This window comes from Lagenorhynchus albirostris, chromosome 16 (genome assembly GCF_949774975.1).
Source record: "Lagenorhynchus albirostris chromosome 16, mLagAlb1.1, whole genome shotgun sequence".
NCBI classification, from domain to species: Eukaryota; Metazoa; Chordata; class Mammalia; order Artiodactyla; family Delphinidae; genus Lagenorhynchus; species Lagenorhynchus albirostris.
Genome location: NC_083110.1, coordinates 30,794,472 through 30,818,660, shown reverse-complemented (window position 1 = coordinate 30,818,660; position 24,189 = coordinate 30,794,472). Strand labels below are relative to the sequence as shown.

The window sequence follows — 24,189 nt, the reverse complement described above, 5'->3', positions numbered from 1 at the left end:
TGGACAGGGAACCAAGATCCTGGCATCAACCACATTTAAAGGACCAGCTCGCCCTCCCTCAGGGGGTGAGCAAGGACACCCGTTACTTCTTGTCACTCCCTCCTGCTGCAGCACAAGTCCCAGTAAAGCCTTGCCTGAATTTCTTGTCTGCACTCATCAACTTCTATTGATTAAAGAGTCCAGGAACCCAGGCCAGTACACAAGGAGTGTTCTCGGTTTATATTTTACCCCAACTCCGGTCTCAAGGAGCAAAATGAGATCATCTCCCTAGAGAACATTGCAGACAAGGTTCTCACAGAACTAGGGGAAATGCCAACTGACTACCTACCCTCCCAAGCCCACAAGGATCCCGGAGTCATAAATGAACACGTTCTTGGGAAATGTCTATGGCTTTAACAATGAACTGAACTGACACTGAGCAATGTGAATCTATGCAAAAGTATCTCAAAACTGAGCAGGTGGACCCTGTTAGGCTGTTTTCCTCCACCTTTAATGTGGATTCATCACACTTCAAAATACATTGGGTGGGAAACTGCTCTTGCCAACCTCTGGGATAACCACAGAACCCTCCTCATATAGTACCAGCCGAGATTAACTGAGAAACAAGCAGGTGGTGCTTGGAACAGCACCTGATGCAAAGTCGGAATCAATGAATGTCAGCGTCAATGAATGTTGGCCTTTGTGACTATAATTATTGATATTATAGTTGTTAACATTAGGCCTCTACCCCCATCCCCTCTTCACTCCTCCCTGTACCCAGCAGATTTCCCTATCTTCCTACATCTTCCCCTACCTGGGAGAATTTGGGACTGCTTGCCAGAAAGGGGGTAGATTTTAAAAAAAAACCAAAAACCTTCTTAAATCTCATCTCGTTAGGTCCCCCACACCTTCCATCCCCTACAGAGGCATCTCCAGCCACACTCCACTGGTTCACTCTCTCTGCCTGTAACTTGTGTGGCCCTGGGCTAGCAGCCCTGCTCCATCTGTGCTGAAAGGGGGTGGCCTGGCCCACGTGGAGCTGAAGGCTTCCTGGAATTGGTCTTATCTGAACCAAGACAAGAAGACAAGGAGGCTTTGTATGGCTCCAACCCTCCCAGCCACTGAGGCCCTTTCAGTGGGTGGTCCCTCTCTCCCGCCTCCAGCCCCAGAGGGATGGCCAGCCCCTACTTCCTGTTTGCCTTGGCCCCTTGCCTTTGGGTGCAGACTAGGAGAACAAACCCTGCCAGATGCCCTCTGCCCCCATTTTCCCCACAACACGGCCAGGCTGGGAGGCCGCGCACATCCTGCAGCGTTGCCTATGGGGGCACTGGCACCCTGGGAGCAAATCCCCACATTTCTATGTGACCTTAGGCCACCACCTAACTTCCCCAAGCCTCAAACTGTGTGTGTTCACCGTGGATATTGGTGCCACCTGCCAGGGTGACAGAAGCGTTAGAGGAAAGGAAAGCTTGCACATTACGGCACTTCAGCTATGCAGGCAGTTAGGGGTCGTCTCCCCCTAACTGCTTAAGGACTTGCCGCTCTGAGCCCCCAAATACCCGATTTGTCCTCTTCCACCTCCACCTCCACCTCTCTCCAGATTTCCTCACTACCTAGTTACTCGCCTGGGGCCTGATAATGCTTAAGGGAGTGAGTTTTAGGGCTTCCCTGGTGGCGCAGTGGTTGAGAGTCCACCTGCTGTTGCAGGGGACACGGGTTCGTGTCCCGGTCCGGGAAGATCCCACATGCCGCGGAGCGGCTGGGCCCGTGAGCCATGGCTGCTGAGCCTGCGCATCCGGAGCCTGTGCTCTGCAACGGGAGAGGCCACAACAGGGAGAGGCCTGTGTATCGCAAAAAAAAAAAAAAAAAAAAAAGAGAGTGAGTTTTAGAATCAGATCCACCTGCCTTCCAACCTGGGATCTGCAGCCCTCTGACCTAATCAAACATATCTTATCTGAAAAGGAGATAAAGACACCTTCCTTTTAGGTTTCTTGGGGCAAGGATTAAATGAAATAACATATGGACAGCCTGAGCACAACCTGTTTCAAAGAAGTTTAGCAAATATCAGAGTAATAATAAATAATGATACTTAATTGTCATCAGTCCCAGCTGGCCACCGTCTTGCTTTGAGGCCCAGCATATGGTTGGCATATTTCCCTAATTTCCCCAATTTTAACTTCATTGGTCATTTCTAGAGAACATTGGAAGGAGGACATTAGCAAACTGGGTCCTTATCATCCTGCCCAGAAGTTTTCCTTCATATGTTTGGGCTGGCTTCTGTTGGTATCAGGAAATAAATTGATCGCCAAACACTTATCTTAAATCCAGCCCATTTATTGAGTAATTCAAGTAGTTCTTTTAGCTCTACTGGGTTTTTTGAGAAAGCAATTGAATCTTCTACTAATATCAGTATTTTGTCTCCTTTACGATAACTCTTCTTTTGACTAGTACTTTATTGCATCATTCAGACCACAGATAATTAATAGTGGTGATGGATGGTGTCTTTACCTCATTCCTGGCTTCCTAAAGGATGCCACTCTCCTTTCTCCTGCAGGTATGTGCAAACCAGTTGTGTAAGGTAAAAGTAGTTATCTTATGAAGAAAATGTGCTTATATTTTCTTTATTTCTACCTCTTAGAGTTTGTTGTTGTTTTTAAGTCTGGGATGGCTATTTAATTTCATAAAATAATAGTTTCAGTATTTATTGAAATGATAAGCTTATTTTAGTTTTGTTTCTCTGACCTTATAACAGACATGATGGCGAGAGATTTTTTTGGACCTCCACTTGGGAATGAATAGCTAAACCAACAACTTGTTTTATGTTCAAATTAGTGGCTAAAGGATGGACTGTGCAATAAAGAGCAGGCTATTTAGATGTCCATGTGGGAAAATAATTTAAGCTTGAATCATTCCTTGGAACCACATAAAAATTCTAGAAGTATTAGAGGTTACACCTTTAAAAAAACTTCAGGCTATTTGAAGAAAATACTTTTATATTTGAGGAATCAAATATAATTTGATTATATTTGAATATAATTTGATTATATCCCTGATGTGAGGAATCATAAGCAAGTTGTAAAATCTAGAAGCCATAAAAGAAAATATTGAGAAATTTGGCTACCTAAATAAATATCTAAAACTTCTGTGTGATGAAAGATATCACAAAGAAAGTTAAAGACAATAGAAGAATGGAAGAAAACATTGCCAACATATCTATCAGGCATTACTGGATTAATAATCAGAATATGTAAAGAAAAGAGGGAAAAACAGAAAAAAGTATTTGACTAGGCAAATAAAGCTCATCTTCACTCAATAAATAGCATGTAAATAGAAGCAAAAAGGTAACTTTTTTTTCATCATCAAACTGTCAAAATATCAAAAGATAAATATTCAGTGTTGGAGAAAGTACAGGGCTGCCAGATCTACTTCAGCTCTTCCCACTCCAGATGTATTTTATGTAAATGGTACCCCCAACAGCACAACTGCAACATAAACTACAATGTGACTGGGTGCACCTTGGAGCCTTGCTCTCAGTGCCCCGCCCCTCCTTTGGGCTTAGTAAGAGCCTTTGGCATATCTAGCAAAATGTAAAAGGCCCTCTGAATCACTGATTCCTCTTCCAGGAATAAGGCCTTTCAGAAATACAGAATTATGTAATATATACATAAAGATATATGCAAAAGGATGTTCACTGAAGCATGCTTTATATTGGAAAAAAACACAAGGAAACAAACTCCATGTCCATCAACAGGAGATCATCTGGACAAATAACAGCACCTTCAATCATGAGATATTTTGCCTGTCTCGGATTTAGGTGTACTAACATAGAATGATCTTTAAGATTTGGTGTTATGACTGAGATGAACACGAAGGTGAAAGCAAATCCCCAAAATATATTATTCAATCCTATGTTTATATATTTGTGTCTGAATTTATATTAGATCGATAGGAAATGCACAGACAAAGGAACTGGAAGAGTCCACCAAGCTGAGGGAACTTGACTGGAATTGAGACAGGCTGGGACCTGGGACCTGGGACCCTTTGCTGCAGTGCTTGCACCTGGACGAATGTCTCCTCCAGCAACATAATACAAAGAAACTATACAGGACTAAAAATAACTACGTGCGTGGGCAGTTGGGGCAAATTAGGAACAACAAGATACAAAAGGACCAAAACCCAACGGCCACTTCTGAGGAACCGGGAGCAAAAGCAGGGTACTGTGCATGCGCCCTGCACGCAGCACTACCAAGGGGGTGGGCAGACCACCTGACCACCCCTCCAGCAAGACCCCTGGACCCACTCCTACCCTCACCCCACATAAGGAACCAGCTCAGCCTCCCCTCCCCCCCAGGGAGTAAGCAAGGGAAACTGTTACTTGTTTTCACTCCCTTGTGCTGCAGCACCAGTCCCAGTAAAGCCTTGCCTGAATTTCTTGTCCGGTTTCTTATCAATTTCTGTTGATTAAGAAGGCCAAGAAGCCTGGTCTGTAACAGAATCGCCCGGTAGGGGGCGTTTGTGACAGGGAGGGGTTTCACCCTGCATGCTTTATTACTTTGCGCTTCTACCACAATAAGAAAATATTGTATATATGTTGTTTTTATTGCAAATTCAAAATATTAGGCAGCCCACTTATTCTGAGCTTCAAACCTGTGGGTTTGACTGTTCTTTGACAACTTCCCACCGAGGTAAACTACCAAGAAAGTCCTATTACCAAGTGTGAAACCTTCTTGGCATTTCTGAAATAAATCCTTCTTTTGCGCCAGTTCATGTGGGCATCCCAATTCCCAAGAGAGCTTTTTAAAAATTTAGATCCAAGTCTCTGTCCAAGATCTGCTGACTCAAAACCTGAATTTCTGTTCCTGAGGCTATTATCTGGAGGAAGAAGTGAGAAGGAAGGATTATTGCTTAGTGTGGTGGCTATATTTGTACAATTGCACAGCCACAGTCTGTAATAGAGAAGGCAGAGGTGCAGCCTTGATCTGCAAGGGCTCCAGTTAACCCTAAAGGGGCCCCTTGATGGATAAAAACATACTCCTGGGCTTGGCGATGAAGGGGCTCCACTGGCAGCCAGGACGTGCACTCAAGGCTCTGCAGTGCAGATGTTAGGGCTGTGGCTTTTGCTTTCCCAAATCTTAACTTTTTTTTTTTCACTTGTTGAGTGGGTGTGTCCCATAGGTGAAGGTTCAACTACTGTTTTTTAAGCTGGAGGGAGGTGGTGATGATTTGAAGTTAACTGAAAAACCCACCCAGCTCTTACTCTGGGTTTGCTTAGAATGGAGAAAGAACCCGGCTCTCACTAATACGTTGTATCAATATATTATTATCTACCAATAACAGAACTGGATTCAAATCCTGACTCCACATTACACCAAGTGTGTGACTATTGGCAAGGCTCTTAACATCTCTGAGCCTCAATTTCTTGGTCTGCAGAATGGACGTAATGATGCACTCCTGATGGGGGTGCAGTGAAGATCAGAGAGATGGTGTATGTAGAATAAATCAAACAAAGCTTAGTTACTGTTCATTCATACTGGGGTGGTCACTAGACCACGAACTCCTCAAGTGCAGACATGTGAATATGAGAATTATTTCGTTTTCTCCCCCCTCCAAAGTTTACCTAACACTAACTTGTACAGACCTTAAGTATGTGCTGAACACTCTCTCCGATGTCATGAGAGTTGCTTACTCGTTCCTGGTGGGCAGAGAAAAGCTTCCACACCCCGTGCAGTCAGGAATTCAGATCCCGTGCCACAGGTGTGGGTGGCACTTCTCTCCAAACTGCAGTCCGCCCGTCTGTGAAATGGGCTCATAACGGAGCACTGGACCCCTGGCTGCATCGCCCACTCTTCTGCGCTCGGGCCCGGGGGAGGCGCGGGGGCTCAGAGCGCGGCCCCTTCCAGGGGAGGCGCCCAGCCTGGCGCGTCGCCCCTCCGCCCGCGGGGTCTCTGGAGGGGGCGGGCTCGCTCGAGCCAGAAAGCCCGGAGCCGCCCAGGAATCTTGGCGGGGACTGTGAGCATTTCCTCCCGGGCGGGCCGGCGCGATCCCGGGGAGGGCGGGGAGGGCGGCAGCGGGCAGACGCGGCGCTGCGCTCCGCCAGCCGGCAGCATGCGGCCCCTGCTCTGCGCACTGGCCGGGCTTGCCCTGCTCCGCGCCTCGGGTGCCTTCACCGGTGAGTGGGGCCCGGACGCAGGGCGAGGGTCGGGGAGGCCGCGGACCGCGAGGAAGGAGCAGGAGAGAGGGAGGGAAGAGGGAGGGAGATGGGAACGAAGCCAGATGGAGAGGGATGGAGAGAGGGAGATGCAGGGAGGGAGAGAGATAGATAGATGGTGAGAGAAATTGCAGAGAAAGATGGAGACAAAAAAAGGCAGAGAGATAAAGGCAGAGGAACAGAGAGAATTACAAAGGAGAGAGGGAAGAATACAGAGAGCAAGGGAGAGGCTGGGACAGAAAGAAACTTTGGAGGTAGACAGATGGGTCTGAACTATGAATGAGGAGGATAGAGAGAAAAAGGAGTTTGAGAGGCAAACGGAACAAGAAGGAAGGAAACAGAGGAACTAAAATGGCAAGAGAAAGGGGGTGGGGGAGAGAGAAAGGGTGAGAGGATACTGAGGAAGAGAGGCCGCTTTGAGAGAGACAAAAAAGGAGAGAGGGAGTGGAGAAACCCATTGCCCCAGGTCGACAGGAAAGAGAGGAGGAGACCAGGATCACAAGGTGGAAGGTCAAGTCTGCAGGGTGGGGCAGCCCCAGCTCCCCACCCTCCAGACCAGCCCTGCCCAGAGGGCCTGCAGAGGCGCCCAGGCCTGGCCCAGCACAGCTGGTCAGGGCCCAGGCAGGAGGCCCCTGGAGGCCACGGCTTTACCTGCCAGGTAGTCTGAGGGGCTTCTGCAGCCTGTGGAGGAGGCCAGTTGTCAGCCTTTTGGAGAGCTTCCCTGAGGGCCTGAGCTGCCTTGGGTGGGTGGGAGGAGGCTGCGGGAGGGAGAGGCCCTCCACTGGCTGGGCTCCTTGCCGTGCCCTGTCCCTTCTAGCCTTCCCTGACAGCAGTCTTAGTGCTGCCCCTTCACCGGTGAGGCTCGGACAAGGTGGCTGCAGAGGGACTGACTGTATGCACAGGCGTTCCTTCCACCACCCCAAGACTGCACTTTATACAGCACTTTACAACCACGTTCCCATTTACCCAAGGTCTCTTGCTGGCCTCAACCAGAGGCAGCTGATGCCCATCCCAGTTGAACGGGCGAGGGGAAGGCTCAGTCTCTCCAGGCATCCAGGGACCCTACCCCTTCAGCCAGGCCCTTGTCCACACTTAAGGCTGCTCCCCCATCAACCTGGAGCCGGTGGCTGTGAGTCACCCTGCCCTGTGTTAAGATGGAAGCTCCCCTGACCCCTGGCCCAGCCCCTTTCAGGCACAGGGAACTGTGGGAGTGGGCATCCAGGGAAAGGGTTGAGGCCAGTCTTGATCCTGGGCAGCCCCTCGCTGAGTGAACTTGGGTGAGTCATGTCACCTCTCTGAAGCTATTTCCTCTTCTGTAATGTGAGGAGAATGGTACCCACCAGCAGAGCTGGATGAAAGGGAAGTACCCAGCACGGAACACCTGTCAACACACATTGTCTCCTTCCCTCGTCCCCTCGGACAGCTCCGCTGAGCTCTCTGAGGCCCAGTTCTCCACTGAGGTTGGCTAAGGAGGACCAACAACCCTTTCCTCACAGGCTGTGTGAGGAGTGGCTGGGACCATGCAGCACAGAGCCAGGCCCAGGTGCTGTCCTTTTTCTCTGCCTCCCCGCCCCGCCCCATCTTGCCTGGAGTCCCCACCTCCAGGAGCTGAGGGGACAAAGCCGAGTCTGTGCTCCCCCAGAGGGAGGAGCTGGCCGCCCACAGTGGCAGACTTTTTGTGGCCCCTTTAGCTATGACTGGTATATACATTTTAGCTTAAAGCCATTTTTAAACATTATTTTCCTCCTGATCATCCTCATTGCTCCAGATTAAGAAAAAAAAAAGAGGAGAGTATAAACATATTAATGTAATTTCACACTGAGTTCACACATTTTTGTGTATAACCTTTCAGACTTCAGACAATATACCATGGTTTTTCTTAACTGTTGATTATCAAATCTGTTGGATATAAACACAGAATAGAGACCTAGAGATTGTCATACTGAGTGAAGTAAGTCAGAGAAAGACAAATATGATATTGCTTATATGCGGAATCTAAAAAAAATGATAAAAATGAACTTTACAAAACAGAAACAGACTCACAGACTTAGAGAACGACGAACTTATGGTTGGGAGGTGGGGGAGGGATACTTAGGGAGTTTGGGAGTGACATGTACGTACTGCTGTATTTAAAATGGATACCCAACAAGGACCTATTGTACAGTACAGGGAACGGTGCTCAATATTATTTAACAACCTAAATGGGAAAATAATTTGAAAAAGAATAATAATAATAAAAAGAATAGTATAGTGAACCACCATGTGCCCATCACTGTTTCAACAAGAATGGATTCCTGACAGATCTGGATTCATCTATCATCCCCACCTTCTCTCCCCTCTCTCAGATTATTTTAAAGGAAATTCCAGGCATTATATATTTTTATCTGTAAGTATTGCCTTATGTATTTCTAAAAGATAAATAATCTTTTAATAACAATACCATTATCACTCCCTAAAAATGGACAATAATTCCGTAATGTCATCAAATATCCAATCAGCGTTCAACTGTCCCTGATTGTGTGATGTTTTTATATTTGGTTTGTTTGATCCAAATAAGGTACACACATTGCTTTTGGTTGATATATCTGTTAAGTTTCTTTTAGTGAGTTTTAAGTTTCTTTAGTAAGTTCTTTTTCCCCTCTTTTTTCTTAAAATTTATTTGAAGAAACTGGGTTGTTAGTCTTATAAAGTTTTTCCCATTTAAATTTTAGCTGATTGCATCCCCCAGGTGTCATTTAAATTGTTCTCTCCCCTATATTGTCTATAAACTGGTAGTTAGATCTAGAAGCTTCAGCTAATTCCAATTAGATATTTTTTTTGCAAGAATACTTGAAGATGGTTTATTGCTTTAATTTTCATTTCTTTGATTACTACCAAGGTTGGATTTTTCTTCAAAGGCGTATTGGTCATTTCTGCTAATTCTTGTGAACTGTCTTAGACTTTTCCATCGTGGTAGTGGGATTTTTTCATATCAATCTATAAAAGTTCTTTATGTATTGAGTGAAGCAGACTGTCTTATGCTACTTGTAGAGAATTTTTTTTTTTAAGTTAAGGCTTCAGTTAATCTCCTTTCCTATTTTGCTGTTGGAGGGATATCAAGTCCTAGAGCCTAGTCCTATTAGCCATTCTCACCCATGCCTTGGGGCCCACGGGGGGAAGCTCTCACTGTCCACCACCATGCCAGGTCTCTGTGGACATCTGTCTTCCATTGGGCTTCTGCTTTTTGCTTTGGGTGGAAGAGGAAGACGCTGAAGGGCTGTGGTGAGGATCACTGCATTTCTTCTTACAAAAATGGATGTTGTGGGGAGGGAACCTCTCAAAGACAATCTGATTCAACGTACACAGTTGGGCTCTTGTTGGGCCTCAAGACAGGTGCAAAGATGTCATGTGTATAGGTCCCCTTTGCCCCATTCCTGTCCAGCCCCTCATTTTACGAAGGAGGAAGCTGAGACCCCCCAAGATAGGAGGCCCTTAACTCATCACAGAACTGCCAGAACATAGTATAGACAGTGTCTTGCAGGTAGGATTCAAATCCTGTCCCCACTACCTACTAGCAGTGTAGTCCTGGGCATGTTACTCAACCTCTTTGGTTTTCTCATCTATAAAAAACTGATAAGTAAGAGTACTGAGCTCACAGATAGAATTAAATGAGTTAATGCATGTAAGCACTCAACAAAAAGCTTGGCCCAGAATAACTGATCACAAATTGACAGTAGCTTCAAATATAGAGTGTGGTTGTGCCCATTCTAAAGGTGAAGAAACTAAGGATCCAGCAAGTGGGATTGGCTTGTAACAGAGCCCAGAGAGCCCAGTCAGCCCTGAGCCCTCTGCTTGCTTGTCGGAGAAGCCCCTTCCAAGCATCCCTTGGACTCCTGCACAGGTATAGTCCTAGAGCAGGTGCCTCCCCATCTTGAGGAGACCTGGTCAGAGTGATCTAGTGAAAGGCACTGGCTCCAGGTGGAGAGGTGGGGCTGCAGGGGCTTTCACTGACCTGCTTAGTCTCCAGTCCACGCGGTGAATGACCTACATGGCATTTGCACATCATCTGGCAGTTCCAAGGCAACTTCAAATGCAGGATCCCCTTGGATCAACACAGCAGTCCCACCAAGTAGACAGAGCAGGGCAGATCCCTTACAGACGAAGCTGAGTCAGAGGCAAAGAACACAGTTCAGTGGAGGTGGGACCGTGCCTCTGACTCCCAGACTTGTGAGTCCCAGACAGTGTGTGGAGAGAGGTTTATCCTGGATGGCTTCCTAGACCTCAGCATGGTGGGGGTTTAGGAATGTTCTAGTACTTTATAACCCAGTGGATTATAAATCACCATATTCCAAGGTAGAAGGAATCTGGTTTCCTGGATGGCCTTGGAGAGCGGAGCTGCCTGCCAGCCCTGACCATCAGCCAGTCCACCTCTGAACTGATATGTGAGAAAGAAATAAACACACGTGTGATTGAGGGGGACTCTTTGTTGCAGCAGCTCAGCTTGTATCCTCACTTACCCAGACGCCGACTGTATTGGACTGACATTGGTAAGCTCTCAGAGTGATCGGCAAGGCTCAAATCCACATCTGGAAAATGACCAGAGAACAAGGGAGACAGAACGTATCACTCCCAAAACAAAACAAAAATGTTCCTTAGCATCTGAGCTCCCTCTTAGGGGCCTCAAGGGTCCCGCTCCTGTTTCAGCCAGAGCACATCCATAGACTAGAGTTCTTCATATAGTTGTTTGAAAATAGTGTTCTTCTGATTTAAAAAAAACAAAAAACAAAAAAATACTGATGGTTTGGAATGAAGCACAAATTTTAATACAAATATCAAATGTGGTCAAATTTATTAGACTATTATATTGACTGTGGTCAAATAGAATTAACCCCCAAGTGCCAAGTGTGGCTGGTCAAAGCAGCACCTTTCAGGGTCAGAAATCCTTTGAGTTGTGTGCGCCTTCTTAGTGTTCGGATCCAGAAACAAAAGGTCTCCTATGCCTGTCAGTGGGGGTGGGGTGGGGGGGGGCCCAGTGGCCGTGTCCCTTTAACTGGTGCCTGCACTGGGCCTCCCGTCTCCACTGGCAGCCTGCTCTCACCATGTTCCACCCACGCCCGCCATCCGGGGTGCGCATAGGCCCTGAGCGGAAGCCAGGCCAGAGAAAACAACCCTGCATCCAAGAAGGTCCATTTCCCAACTGGCCAGGTCAGGGAGGGCTGGATCGAAGGAGGGAAGGGAGCACCGGGAACCACAGCCTTGGCCGCGCATGGTCAGTCGTGATAATCCTTCAGCTTCCCCCACTCTTCCTCTGGTCTAAGCTTCCCCAAAGCCCCGTGAAACTGGCGTTATCGTGAGCCCCTTTCTACTGGTGAGGAAGCGTGAAGCAAAGGGAGCCCTTGCCCAGTTCTTGCCTTGCGGGAGCTTCTGGGCCAAGAAGCAACTTGTCCTTGACTCATCCTGGTTCGGTCTTTGTAGCTAATTTCTGAGGCCTGAAAGACAGAGGCAAACCTCGGATGAGCTGCGTCTGGCAGTGCCTCCGCCCCCATCCCGAAACCCGTGTTACAGAGGAGGCAGCGGAGGCTCGGGGAGAAGAAAGTTCCCACGGCCCCGCACCAATTCATGGCTGGGAACGGAGGTCTGCAGTGTGTTTTCTGCCATCACGCGCTGAGGTCGATGCCATGAGCACCCACGTGGGGGAGGGAGCCGCAGCGCAGGGTGGCCTGGCTCTGCCCCAGCTCTCTCTCCGCAGAGCTCCTCCGGAGGCCTGGATGAGCTCACGGACGGTTGAGCAGTGCAGCCCAGGGCGCAGCTGCGTCCAGATGTGATGCATTAGTGCTGTGTGATTTGGAGAGCAACCTCAGCCCAACCTCTTCCCTGGAGGGGTTTGGGAGCCAAGCGAGCCCTCATCGCTGACACAGTAGAGAACAGGATGTTTTAGGCTGAGGGAGGGAGCAGATTCATGTTGTTCGTGACTTCCAGAGCTGGCAGAGCCCCACTTGGCCGGCAGGGTCATGTTGCTTCCTCTTGGCCTAAGCTGGGAGGAGGGGGAAGAGTACTTTAGGGTCTGGGAGGGGGCAGGTGGGACTCAGGGGAATGTCTTGGCCTAAGGCCCCTGCGTGGAGCTTGCAGAGGGTGTGTGTGGGCCCGGACCTGGACCGAGACAGACCCCCTCTTCCCTGACAGCCCTCTATTTGGGTGAAAACAACTCTGCCTGCCCCCTCGAAATCTTTTCTCTCTAGCTGAGCACCCCAGTTTTTTCAGCTGGCGCAAAGGAGTCAAGACCTGGAGTCCCTTCACGGTGGCCGCCTTTAGCCCTGCCTCTGCCTGTCGAAAGCCTTCTCACGATGAATAGCCCAGAATGGAGCCCAGCCCTCCAGGTGGGGTCTCTCAGACCACCCACCCCCCGACACCCATCCTGAACATTTTGTATCAATGCACGAAGCCCGTGGCTTCTGCTTTTTGCTAACAACCCCATCAGAGAACTGGCTTTTATTATGGAAAATTTCAAACCATATATACAAAAGTAGAGAGAATAGCAGAATTAACCCCATGTCCGCATCACCCAGTTTCAACAGTTACCAATCTTGGCCAATCTTGTTTGCTCAATACTCCCACCCATGCCTCCTCCCACTCCCAGGCCTGGGTTATTTTGAAGTAAAGCCAAGACATCATAGCATTTTACCTATAAATATGCTCAGTATAGATCTCTAAAAGGCGCCCTTAAAAAAAATAACCAAAGTTATAACATCCCCTCCCTCCCTAAAGTCAACAAGAAGACCATTGTTGTTGTTTTTTAAAATACTTATTTATTTTCTTTCTTTTTTTCTTTTGGCTGCATCAGGTCTTAGCTGCGGCATGCAGGATCTTCGTTGCGGTGCACAGGCTCTGTAGTTGTGGTGCGTGGGCTCTGTAGTTTTGCGGCACGCAGGCTCTCTAGTTGAGGCACACGAGCTCGGTAGTTGTGGCGTGCAGGCTTAGTTGCCCCCCGGCACGTGGGATCTTAGTTCCCCGACCAGGGATCGAACCGGCATCCCCTGCATTGGAAGGTGGGTTCTTTACCACTGGCCCACCAGAAAAGTCCCAAGACCATTGTTTTTTTTAAAGTTATTTATTTTTGGCTGCGTTGGGTCTTCGTTGGTGCGTGCGGGCTTTCTGTTGTTGCGGCGAGCAGGGGCTACTCTTCCTTGTGGTGCATGGGCTTCTCATTGTGGTGGCTTCTCTTGTTGTGGAGTACAGGCTCTAGGCGTGCGGGCTTCAGTAGTTGTGGCACGTGGGCTCAGTAGTTGTGGCACGTGGGCTCAGCAGTTGTGGCTCACGGGCTCTAGAGCGCAGGCTCAGTAGTTGTGGTGCATGGGCTTAGTTGCTCCGTGGCATGTGGGATCTTCCCAGACCAGGCCTCGAACCCACGTCCCCTCCATTGGCAAGTGGATTCTTAACCACTGTGCCATCAGGGAAATCCACCATTGTTTTTTGAACAGGTTTTTCTAAGTTCAGTGGATGGACATATGTCCAGTGGATCGACATAATGAAGGGGAGAATGTAAAAACCCAAACTGTTCTCCACAAAAGATGCTCAGAGTAGAAGGAAGTTTTGCCCCTGCGCTTGGTTCTCGCCCCTGAGTGGAAGAGCTGAGATCCAGAGAGAGTTGAGACCAGGGACTCGCAGGGCATGGGGACTCTGACAGAGCTCCAGAAGGCCAGCTGGCTGAGGTGGGGCCAGGGGAAGGCCAGGGTGCCTGGGGTCCAGTCGTTCGCTGACTGTGTGATCTTAGACAAGTCACTCAGCCTTCAGAGTTATACATTCATCACCAGCAAAATAGCTCACTATCCTTACCTCAAGACCTGCCAACCTCCTGGGAAACTTTATATGTCCCCTCGGGCAACCCAGCCAACATCGAGGTCTTACAAGGGTTTTGCATCTACAAAGATCAAGTCCAAAAACTCTTACCCCTGCTCTGCTTCAGATGCCCACAGCCTTGGTATTGTCACTGTGAAGCTGCTCTACCTCTAAAAGCTAAAACTGCAATATCCCTTATCACTTGTTCCTTCTGTTACGCCCATCATCTCACTGAGATCTGCAGTGCCCTCAGCCCCTCCATTTCTCCCAATTATTGGCCCTCTTATTGCCTTCTCCTTCGTTATTCAAGCTAGATGCCCGAGCTCGTCCCCTTAAGCCCTTGCTGGTCGAATCCTCAGTTCCTCTGCACTCTGTTCTTCACCGCACTCATGCCACAGACTCCCAGGTTTCAGCTCATCAGCCATCTGTCTCTGCTGCTGACACCCACCTGCTGAGCTGCTGCGGGAGGGCTTCCTTGTGATGTCAGGTTGTTCTGCATCATCCTCCTAACTGCCTTCCTCATTCTCCTCATCCCCTTTTCGAGCCCCCTCTTTATTCAAGCTTCTTACCCAGGGGCGGGCTGATACACTGGCTTTCGGAAAACAAAAAAAAGCAGTTGTCAGTTTCCATGGTGGAAATACTTTCACCACGGCTCCCATTTTAGTGTCTGTGTCCAACAACCCACTCACAGAATTCCTGATAATACTTCACAACTCGCTTTCCTTTCCTAACCCTACATGAATTTTCAGCAGATGGTTCCCCTCTTACTTTACCGAGTGAACAGAGGCCATCAGGTGGGACTCCCTCAACTTCTTGGCCCTTTAAGTAGAACTTTTTTACCCATTTTTGCTGCGTTTCCTCTCTCTTCCTTCCACATGTGACCCCTAGCCCCACCACCATTTCTGGATTCCGTGGCCTCACATCTCTTCGGGAAATGCATTCTTTCAGTTCTCCTGGCTTCCTCCTGTCCTCAGGCTATAAGCATGGTTGCGTTTCTTCAATGCTTAAAAACCTGGAAACAACAACAATAAACACTGCTTTAGATCACCTTGTGATCTGATCTCCCTTCCTTCACAGCCAGGCTTCATGGAAATGTTTTCCAGGATCTTAGTTTCCTCCTCCTGACTTTTCCTTCCCTTCTCATCCCACTGCGACTAGACTTTGCTCTGTCGGCACCTCTCCGCTAAAAGCGCTGGGACGGCATTCAGCATCCACTTTTCTGTTGCTCCGAGTCCTTATCTTGCTAGACCTCCATGCTGCTTTAGGCCATGCTGACTGCTTCATCCTTTTGAAAGCTCTTGGCTTCTCCTTGCTTCTGGGGCAGCATCCTCCTTTCTGTGTGCCCATGTTCTCCAAGGACTCGGCCAACTCAGACGCCCTGCAGGTTATCTCAGAGCCACCAATACTGCAACTTGAGCTCAAAGCCCGGGCTCTAAACTTCTGATGTGAAGGTTGGTGGTGTAAGGAACGAAGGAGGAGCCAACGTTGGGGAGGAAAATGATGTTGAACAAACTGAACCTCAGATATTCCGCTTACTAGCTGTGTGACGTTAGACGTATCATTTCACCTTTCTGTGCATCAATTTCCTTATGTGTAAATTGGGGCTAATAATTGGCTGTAGAGGTTGACTGAGTTAACACATTTGTTTAGCACTCACTTGTGTCAGATGTTACTAACTGGTCACCAATGTCAATTACTATTACTACAATATCTCCATGCATTTTCTTCCTCTCTTCCTACGGTTACTGCCTCCTTTCATCACTTCTTACGCTGATTACTGCAGTAACTTCCTGCCTTCAAAAACGAATCTCTCCAATCCATTCTCTGTATTTTAAAAATTCACATATGACTGCATGACTCTCCTGTTTAAATAAACCCCAAAACAAGCATTGTGATTGGTTTATTAGGGCCCGGCCTTGTTTCCACGATCCACCTCTCCAGTCTCAACTCCCACCCACCCTGTACTTTCCAGCCACTTCAGGCTTCCTGAGGGTTTGTGCACTGAGCCATGCTATTTCATTCCTATCTTTGCACATGCCGTTCCTTCTGGCTGAAACCTTTCCTCCCTTCCTTTTCTTACCCAGTTCAGGCAGCACCTCCTTAAGGAAGCCTACTTGGGTCTGTAGGAGACCATGGCCAAGTGAGTGAGGCAACCCTACACTCACACCCTGATCCACACTGAGCCTTCCTCTGCTTCTCTTTGGACTGTTTTTAGGACCCACCTCCCTTGAGCCCCATGTTTGCAGGAGTCTCTAATGTTACAGGGAAACCGAGGACCCCACAGTGACAAGACTTGTTTTCCTACAGCTGCTGAACCCTTCATCCCCTCCCGAGGAGACCCAGCTCGGACTGCAGGGTGTGACAGACACGTGGCTGTCCATGGCCGGTTAGACGTCATAGAGGAGGTAATGAGGGTGACCTGAGAGGGCATGCAGCTTCAGGACCACCTGCCAGGCTGGTGGCTTTGGAGGGTTCAGGCCAATCTTGCTTTGGAAAGTTGGGGAAATCTGGGCCAATCCTGTTCCCTGGCCACTATGTTAAACATCTCCTTGCCCTACCTGGGCTGTTAGGCTGTCCAGCCCCCAACAGACCCTGCCTCCCCGGGACCTTGCTTCCCACCAGCCAGAGATCTCCCCATAATCACCAGATGAGAAGGTGGAAATTCAATTGCGGTGTTTTGTTACACAGCCACGGTTTGTAACCTGGGGTCCATAAACTTGTGTGGGGAAAAAAAATTGCACTTCATTTTCACAAACCTTTAGCTGAGATTTAGCATTCTCATTCACTATAAATACAGACAACAAACTGCAGGAGTATTAACAGCACTGTGACTTTGTCAGCAATAGAAATCACAGATAATTTCATCCTATTATAGTCATTGTGAATATCTCAATACATTGTTTACTATCAGTACAAAATTTCAGTAGTAAAGAAAAAAAAAAGAAAAAAAATTTCAGTAGTTGTTAGACCTGGTGTTAAATAAGTTAATAAATAGATAAATGTTTATATCAAAATTTAATTTTTATAGTTTAATAGTATTTTACTGCAGTTTATACCCTTGGAAATCCTGTATGTTTTATTTTTCTCAATGAAAGCATTTTTCTGATGGCGGTCTGTAGGTTTCACCAGACTGCTAATGGGGCTCATTTGTGAAAAAAGTTAAGAACCCTGAATAAAGAAAATTTCAAAATCCCAATACTGTCATTTGGCAGAATTGCCACCAGGGGGCGGGGTAACAAAAGGAATGTGAGCTCCCAGTGGTGACACCCTGAAATGGAAAAAAGAATCCCAGAGTCCCTCCAAGCCCCAAACCAATGACTGGGTAACACCCGAGTGCCAGAGGCAGGAGCAAGCAGCCTTAGAGAGTGAGCTCCTAGGAATTTGTTATCTGGGGAGCTGAGAGGCAGGCAAGGGCAGGGCCTCAATCAAGAGGACCCAGGTCCCCTGGCACCCAGTTCTCTCCCCCACCACACCCTACTGGACTTCCAGGTGCTCCTTAGGATGTGGCTGATTAAGTGGGACTTGTCACCACTCTTGTCCTCTACTCCTCCCCCAACTTCTCTCCTTGCTTTAGACGGTGGAGAAGACAGTGGAGCACCTGGAGGCAGAAGTGAAAGGCTTGCTGGCTCAGCTGGAGGAGCTGGCCTGGAATCTGCCCCCAGGCCCCTTCAGCCTGATCCCCGACCTCGCAGAGGAGACGGTGAGCAGCTCAGGTAGCAGAGATGACAGCCTCCAGGGCTGGGCAGCAGGGTGGGGACAGCTGCTCCACCCCCATGGTGTAGCCTGGACAAGCCAGGGAGGCTCCCGCTCCTCCTTGGGACAGAAGTGGGAGGCATCCTCCGGGCTCACCCCAAGTGTTCTCTGCCCCCACGCCCGGGGTTGCTGCAGCCCAGCATCGGGTAAGGGCACCTGGAAGAGTTCCACTCTCAGCACCACCCTGACTCAGAGCGGCTGCCTCCTTCCCTGGCCATTTACACACGTCACAGCTCCTACCCATCTCCCTTCTACTCCTCTGCCGCCACCAAACCCTATCAGGGAAGCCTGGCATCCCTCTCATTGGCAGTGGAGGGACTGCCACCTGCTCCCTCGAGCCCTGCGTCCTGGCACAGGAGTCCCCAGGGGACTGGGAGGGGAGGGCAGGCAGCCTTCAGCACCCTGTTTGCTCACTCCGAGGCCGCCCCCTTTCTTTCAGATCGCCTCTCAGCACCAGAGCAAGAGCCACCCAACAGCTGACAGTGATACAACAGCTCTCCTCTGAGAACAGAGCCGTGCGCTCTGGCCTGCCGTCCTCAGCTTTGTGCAAAATAAAAGCTACTCCTTTGGTCCCCTCTGTGTCTGCTGACAGTGACCCCTGCAGCCACAGCCCCTTCTCCATCTGCTCCCATGCGCTGAGGCTCACACCCCCTGCAGGCTCAGACCTGTACTTCCGCCCTCCTTATTTATAGGGGTGGACAGGGCAGGAGTTAGTTCAAGAGGTGAGGCACCTGAGATGCAGAATCGTTAAGGCGGCACAGTGGAAGGGCCCTTTGAGTAAACTTGTTACTCAAAATGTGGCTGTAGGTGAACAACAGGGGTGTCACCTGGGAGCTTATCAAAAATGCAGAATTCGGGGCCCTGCCCAGACCTCCTGAATCAGAATCTACATTTTAATGAGATCCCCAGGGAATCTGTGTGCACATTAAAGTTTTAAAAAATGTTTCTGTTGAGATAAAATTCAAAATTTTAACCATTTAAAACAGTACAAATTCAGTGGGTTCATAATGTGTAGTCATCACCACCTTCTAATTCTCATCATCACCTTCTAATGCCAGAAATTTTCATCACCCCCAAAAGAAACCCTGTACCATTAAGCAGTCACTTCCCATTCCCCCTCCCATCCTCCCTTGGAAACCACTAATATTTCTTTCTCTGTGGACTTGCCTATGCTGGACATTTCATATAAATGGAATCATACATTTTTGTGTATGATTGTGTCAGACACAAAGCCTTTTGTGTTTAACTGTTTTTCGCTTAGCATAATGTTTTCAAGGTTCGTCCATGTTGTAGCATGTATCAGTACCTCGTTCCTGTTTATGGCTGAATAATAATATTCCATTTTATGGATATATCACATTTTATTCATCCATTCATCAAATCAGTGTATATTTGGGTTGTGTGCACCTTTTGGCTATTATGAATAATGCTATGAACATTCATGTATAAGTTTGTGTGGATATATGTTTTCATTTCTCTTGGGTCTATAATTAAGGATGAAATTGCTGAGTCAAATAGTAACTCTATGTTAAGTTTCTGAAGAACAACCAAACTGTTTTTGCATAGCAACTGTACCAGTTTACATTCCTACCAGCAATGTATATATAAGGTTTTCCATTTTTCCTTATCCTCCCCTACACATCTTATTGATTATAGGCATCACAGTAGGTGTGAAGTGGTTATCTCGTGGTTTTAAGTTGCATTTACCTAATGCCTAGTGATGCTGAGCATCTTTTCATGTGTGTGTCGGCCACTTGTATGTCTTTTTTGGAGGAAGGTCTATTCAAATCCTTTGCCCATTTTAAAAACTAGGTTGTCTTTTTGCTGTTGAGTTGTAAGAGTTCTTTATGTATTGTGGATACTAGGTTTTTATCAGATATATGATTTACAAATGTTTTCTCTCATATTCTGGGTTGTCTTTTTATTTTCTTTATAGTGTCCTTTGAAACAACAGTTTTGATGAAATCCAATTTATCTTTGTTTTGTTCCTTCTTGTTTTGGTGTCATATCTAAGAATCCACTACCACATCCAAGGTTATGAATCATTTAATCCTGTCTTCTAAGATTTTTATAGCTTTAGCTCTTATATTTAGTTTTTAAAATCTCTTTTAGGTTAATGTTTGTATGTGGTGTGAGGTGGGGATTCAGCTTCATTACTTGCACTTAGTTGAAGAGAATATTCTTTCCCCACTGAACCGTCCTGGCACTCTGTCAAAAATCAATTGAGCATAACGTTTAGGTTTACTTCTCAATTCTATCCCATGGTTCTGTATGTCTGTCTTTATGCCAGTATCACACTGTTTGAATTACTATAGCTTTGTGCTAAGTTTTAAAATTAAGTATGAGTTCCCTAACTTTTTTGTTCTTTTCCAAGACTGTTTTGGCTATTTGAGGAACAGTTCCTTGCAATTCCGTATGAGTTTTAGGATCAGCCTGTCCACATCAGCCAAAGGCAGTTGGAATTCTGATATGGATTAGATTGAATCTGTAGATCGGTTTTTAGAGTACTGCCATTTCCACAATACTAAATCTTCCAATCCATGAGCACAGGATGTTTTGTATTTTTTGTAGTTTTCAGGGTAAAGTCTTACACCACCTTGGTTAAATTTATCCTTATTTTATTCCTTTTGCAATGACTGTAAATGGAATTGTTTTCTTAATTTTACTTTCAGATTGTTCATTGCTAGTGCATGGATATATAAACGACTTTTTTGGTTGATCGCGTATCCTATCCTGCAACTTGGCTGAATTTGTTTACTAGCTCTAATGGGTTTTCTGTGGATATTTTAGGATTTTCTATATATAAGATTATGTAATCTGTGGATAGAGTTTTACTTCTTACTTTCCAATCTGGATGCCTTTTATTTCTTTTTCTTGCCTAATTACCCTGGCTATAACTTTCAATACAATGTTGAGTAGTAGTGGCAATAGCAGACATCTTTGTCTTGTTCTTGATCTCAAGGAAAAGCTTTTATTTTTTCACCATTGGGTATGCTTTTCGTAGATGCCCTTTATTTCAGGTTGATAGATTTTCCTTCTGTTTTTAGTTTCTTAGGTTTGTTATTATTATATGTGAAAAGATGTTGGGTTTTTGTAAATGCTTTTTCTGCATCAATTGAGATCATCATGTAGTTTTTATCCCCCTTCATTCTGTCAATATGTATTACATTGATTTATTTTTTACATATTGAATGCTCCTTGTATTCCTTTGATAAATCCCACTTGTTCATGCTGGATAATCCTTATAATATACTGCTAGATTCAGTCTGATAGTATTTCACTGAGGTTTTTTGCACATTTCTTGTGGCTTTGGTATCAGGGTAATACTGGTCTCACAGAATGAGTTAGGAAGTGTTTCCCCCTCTATTTGGGGGGAAAGAGTTTGAGAAGGATTGGTGTTAACTTTTTCTTTAAATGTTTGATAGAATTCACCAGTGAAGGCTCCTGGTTCTGGATTTTTCCTCGTTGGGAGTTTTTGATTACTGATCTCTTCTTATAGGTCTATTCAGACTTTCTATTTCTTCTTGAGTCAAATTTCAGACTTTGTGTGTTTCTAGGAATTTCCCCATTTCATCTAGGTTATCTAATATGTTGGCATACAGTTAACAGTATTTTCTTACAATCCTTTTACTTCTATGAAGCTGTTAGTAATGTCCTCACTTTCATTTCTGATTTTAGTAATTGAGTCTCCTCTCTCCTTTTTCTGTCAGTCTAAAGGTTTGTTAATTTTGTTGATCTTTTTGAAGAAGCTTTTGTTTCATTGATTCTATTGTTTTTCTAGTCTCTATTTTGCTTATCTGCACTCTAATCTTTATTATTTCCTTCTTTCTGGTTGCTTTGGGTTTAGTTTGCTCTTCTTTTTCTAATTCCTTAAAGTGGGAGGTTAGGCTACTGATTTGAGATTTTTTTTTTTCTTTTTTAATGTAGGCATTTACAGCTATAGATTTCCCTCTGAGCACTGCTTTCACTGCATCCCATAAGTTTTGGGCTTTCATTTTAATTCATCTCAAAGTATTTCTTAATTTCTCATTTCTTTAACTCACTGTTCTTTTAAAGTATGTTTAGTTTTCACCTACTTGTAAAATTTCCAGATTTCCTCCTGATATTTCTTTTAAATTTCATTCCATTGTGGTCATAGAAGATACTCCGTGTGGTTTGAATCTTCTAAAATTTATTTAGATTCTTTTGTGATCTGGAGAATTTTCCATGTGCACTTAAGAAGAATGCATATTCTCTTGTTGGGTGGACAGTTCTATATATGTCTGTTAGGTCTAGTTGATTTATAGTGCTGTTCAAGTTTTCTGTTTCCTTGTTTATCTTTTGTCTAATTATTCTATCCAATAGGGAAAGTGAAGTGTTGAAGTCTCCAACTATTATTGTTGGGACTATTTCTCCCTTCAATTGTCAGTCTGTTTCAAACTTTCTGGGGATCTATTGTTAGACGCATATATGTTTATAATTATTATATTTTGATGGGTTAACCATTTTATTAGGATATAATGTCCTTTGCCAATCTCTGCCTCTTAATTGGAGCATTTACTCCATTTATATTTAAAGTAATTACTAATAAATAAAGACTTGTACCATTTTGTTATTTGTTTTCTATGTCGTAATTTTGGGGCTCCTTAATTCCTCCATTATTGCCACATTTTATGTTAGATGGTTTCAAGTGTACCACTTGATTCCTTCTCCTTTCTTTTACTGTTTTTGTTATTTTCTGGGATTACATTAACATCTTAATTTATAAGTCCAGTTTGAATTAATACCGTTTCAATAGTATACAAAAGCTTTGTCTCTCTATATATGTCCTATATAGCTCCATCACCTGCCTTTAATGTTGTTATTGTCACAAATCACGTCCTTATACATTTTGTGCCCATCAACACAGTGTTATAATCCTTGTTTGGTGCAATTATCTTTTAAATCATATAGGAAAAAAAGAGGTGCTACAAACCAAAAAATACATATTAATACTGATGTTTATATTTACCTATGTTTACCTTTACCAATGTTTCATCTCTTCAGGTGGATTTGAATTACCGTCCAGTATCCTTTCATTTCAGTTTGAAGGACTTTCTTTAGCATTTCTCACATGAAAGGTCTACTAGCAAGAACCTGTCTCAATTTTTGTTCACCCAGGAATGTGTTAACTTCTTCATTTTTGAAGACTATTTTGCCAGATATAGGATTCCTGTTAACATTTCTTTTTGCAGCACACTGAATATGTCATCCCACTGCCTTCTAGCCTTTATGGTATCTGACAAGAAATCAGATGTTAATCTTATTGAAGATCCCTTGTATGTGACAAGTCAGTTCTCTATTGCTGACTTCAGGATTCCTTGCTTTTCAACAGTTTGGTTATAATGTGTCTCAAAGTGGATCTTCTTAAAAATACTACTTACGGTTCACTGAGCTCCTGAGATGTGTGGATTAATGTCTTTCATCAAATTTCTAAGCTTTCAACCACTGTTTCTTCAAGTATTTCTGCTTTCTCTCTTCTCTTCTATGACCTCCATTATGTGTACATTGGTATACTTCATGATGATGTCCCACAGGTCTTAGGCTCTGTTAATTTTTCTTCATTCTTTTTTCTTTTTACTCCTCAGATTGGGAAATCTCAATTGACCTATCTTGAAGTTTGCCAACTCTTTCTTCTCCCTTCTCAAATCTCCTCTTGAGCCCCTCTAAGTGATATTTAAAAATTTATAATTGTACTTTTCAACTCCAGAATTTCTATTTGGTTCCTTTGTGTAACTTCCTTTTATTGACATTCTCTATTTGGTGAGACATCATTCTCTTAGTTTCCTTTGGTTCTTTACACGTGGTTTCCTTTAGCTCTTTGAGCTTTTTAAAGGCAGTTGATTTAAAGTCTTTTCTTGGTAAGTCCAATATCTCAGTTTTCCTCAATTTCTATGAACAGATTTCTTGTTTTCCTGAGTATGGGTCATACTGTCTTGTTTCCTGGCATGCCTCAATAATTTTTGTTGAAAACTGGGCATTTTGAACATTATGTGAAAACTCTGGAAATCAGATTCTTCCCCCTCCCCACAGTTTGTTATTGCTGCTTGTTGAATTTGTTGTAGTTTGTTTAGTGACTTTCTGAACTAGTTTTTTAAAGTCTGTATTTGGTGTGGTCATTGAAGTCTCTGTTCAGTTAACTCAGTGGTCACTAGTGATCCAACACAACTCCTTAAACTCCTGGAACAACCACAAAACCCCAAATTTCCCAGTCTTTACAAATGTGTTGTGTGTGTTGGGGAAAATCTTTGGATACTCTGCCAGGCAGTCTATGACTCTGCCTGCTTCACTTTCTGCATGTGTAGAGCCTGAAGGTCAGCCAGAGGTGAGAGCTTACGGTCCTCTCAAGTCTTTTCGAAGCATGTGCCCAGCCCTAGGCATGTGTGTGGCCTTCTAGATTCCCAGGAATTAATGGG

At 45.5% G+C, this 24,189-nt stretch overlaps 1 protein-coding gene and 1 long non-coding RNA gene across 4 annotated transcripts in view; one reads left to right on the top strand and one right to left on the bottom strand.

The window, feature by feature from the left end:
- The window catches only part of LOC132507451 (uncharacterized), a 117,713-nt gene extending 106,365 nt beyond the window's left edge, over positions 1–11,348 (bottom strand). Inside the window, exons 1-2 of one of the 2 annotated variants that reach the window (XR_009536198.1) lie at positions 10,684–11,348; positions 10,179–10,330 (exon numbers count right to left, since the gene is read on the bottom strand). This is a non-coding gene — a long non-coding RNA (uncharacterized LOC132507451). Of the gene's footprint in view, positions 1–6,838; positions 6,857–10,178; positions 10,331–10,683 lie in introns of those variants that run through there. The other variant, XR_009536199.1, reaches the window with a different exon arrangement.
- PLAC9 (placenta associated 9) lies at positions 5,992–18,986 on the top strand. Of its 2 annotated transcripts, none has more exons than XM_060126872.1 (4): positions 5,992–6,148; positions 16,310–16,407; positions 17,577–17,702; positions 18,195–18,986. In XM_060126872.1, the coding sequence occupies exons 1-4, from the start codon at positions 6,085–6,087 to the stop codon at positions 18,258–18,260; spliced, it is 354 nt and encodes a 117-aa protein (XP_059982855.1). In that variant the 5' UTR covers positions 5,992–6,084; the 3' UTR covers positions 18,261–18,986. The 2 variants fall into 2 exon arrangements, with proteins under 2 accessions (XP_059982855.1, XP_059982856.1); XM_060126873.1 differs by having other exon boundaries at positions 17,577–17,715.
- The last annotated feature ends 5,203 nt before the right edge of the window (positions 18,987–24,189 follow it).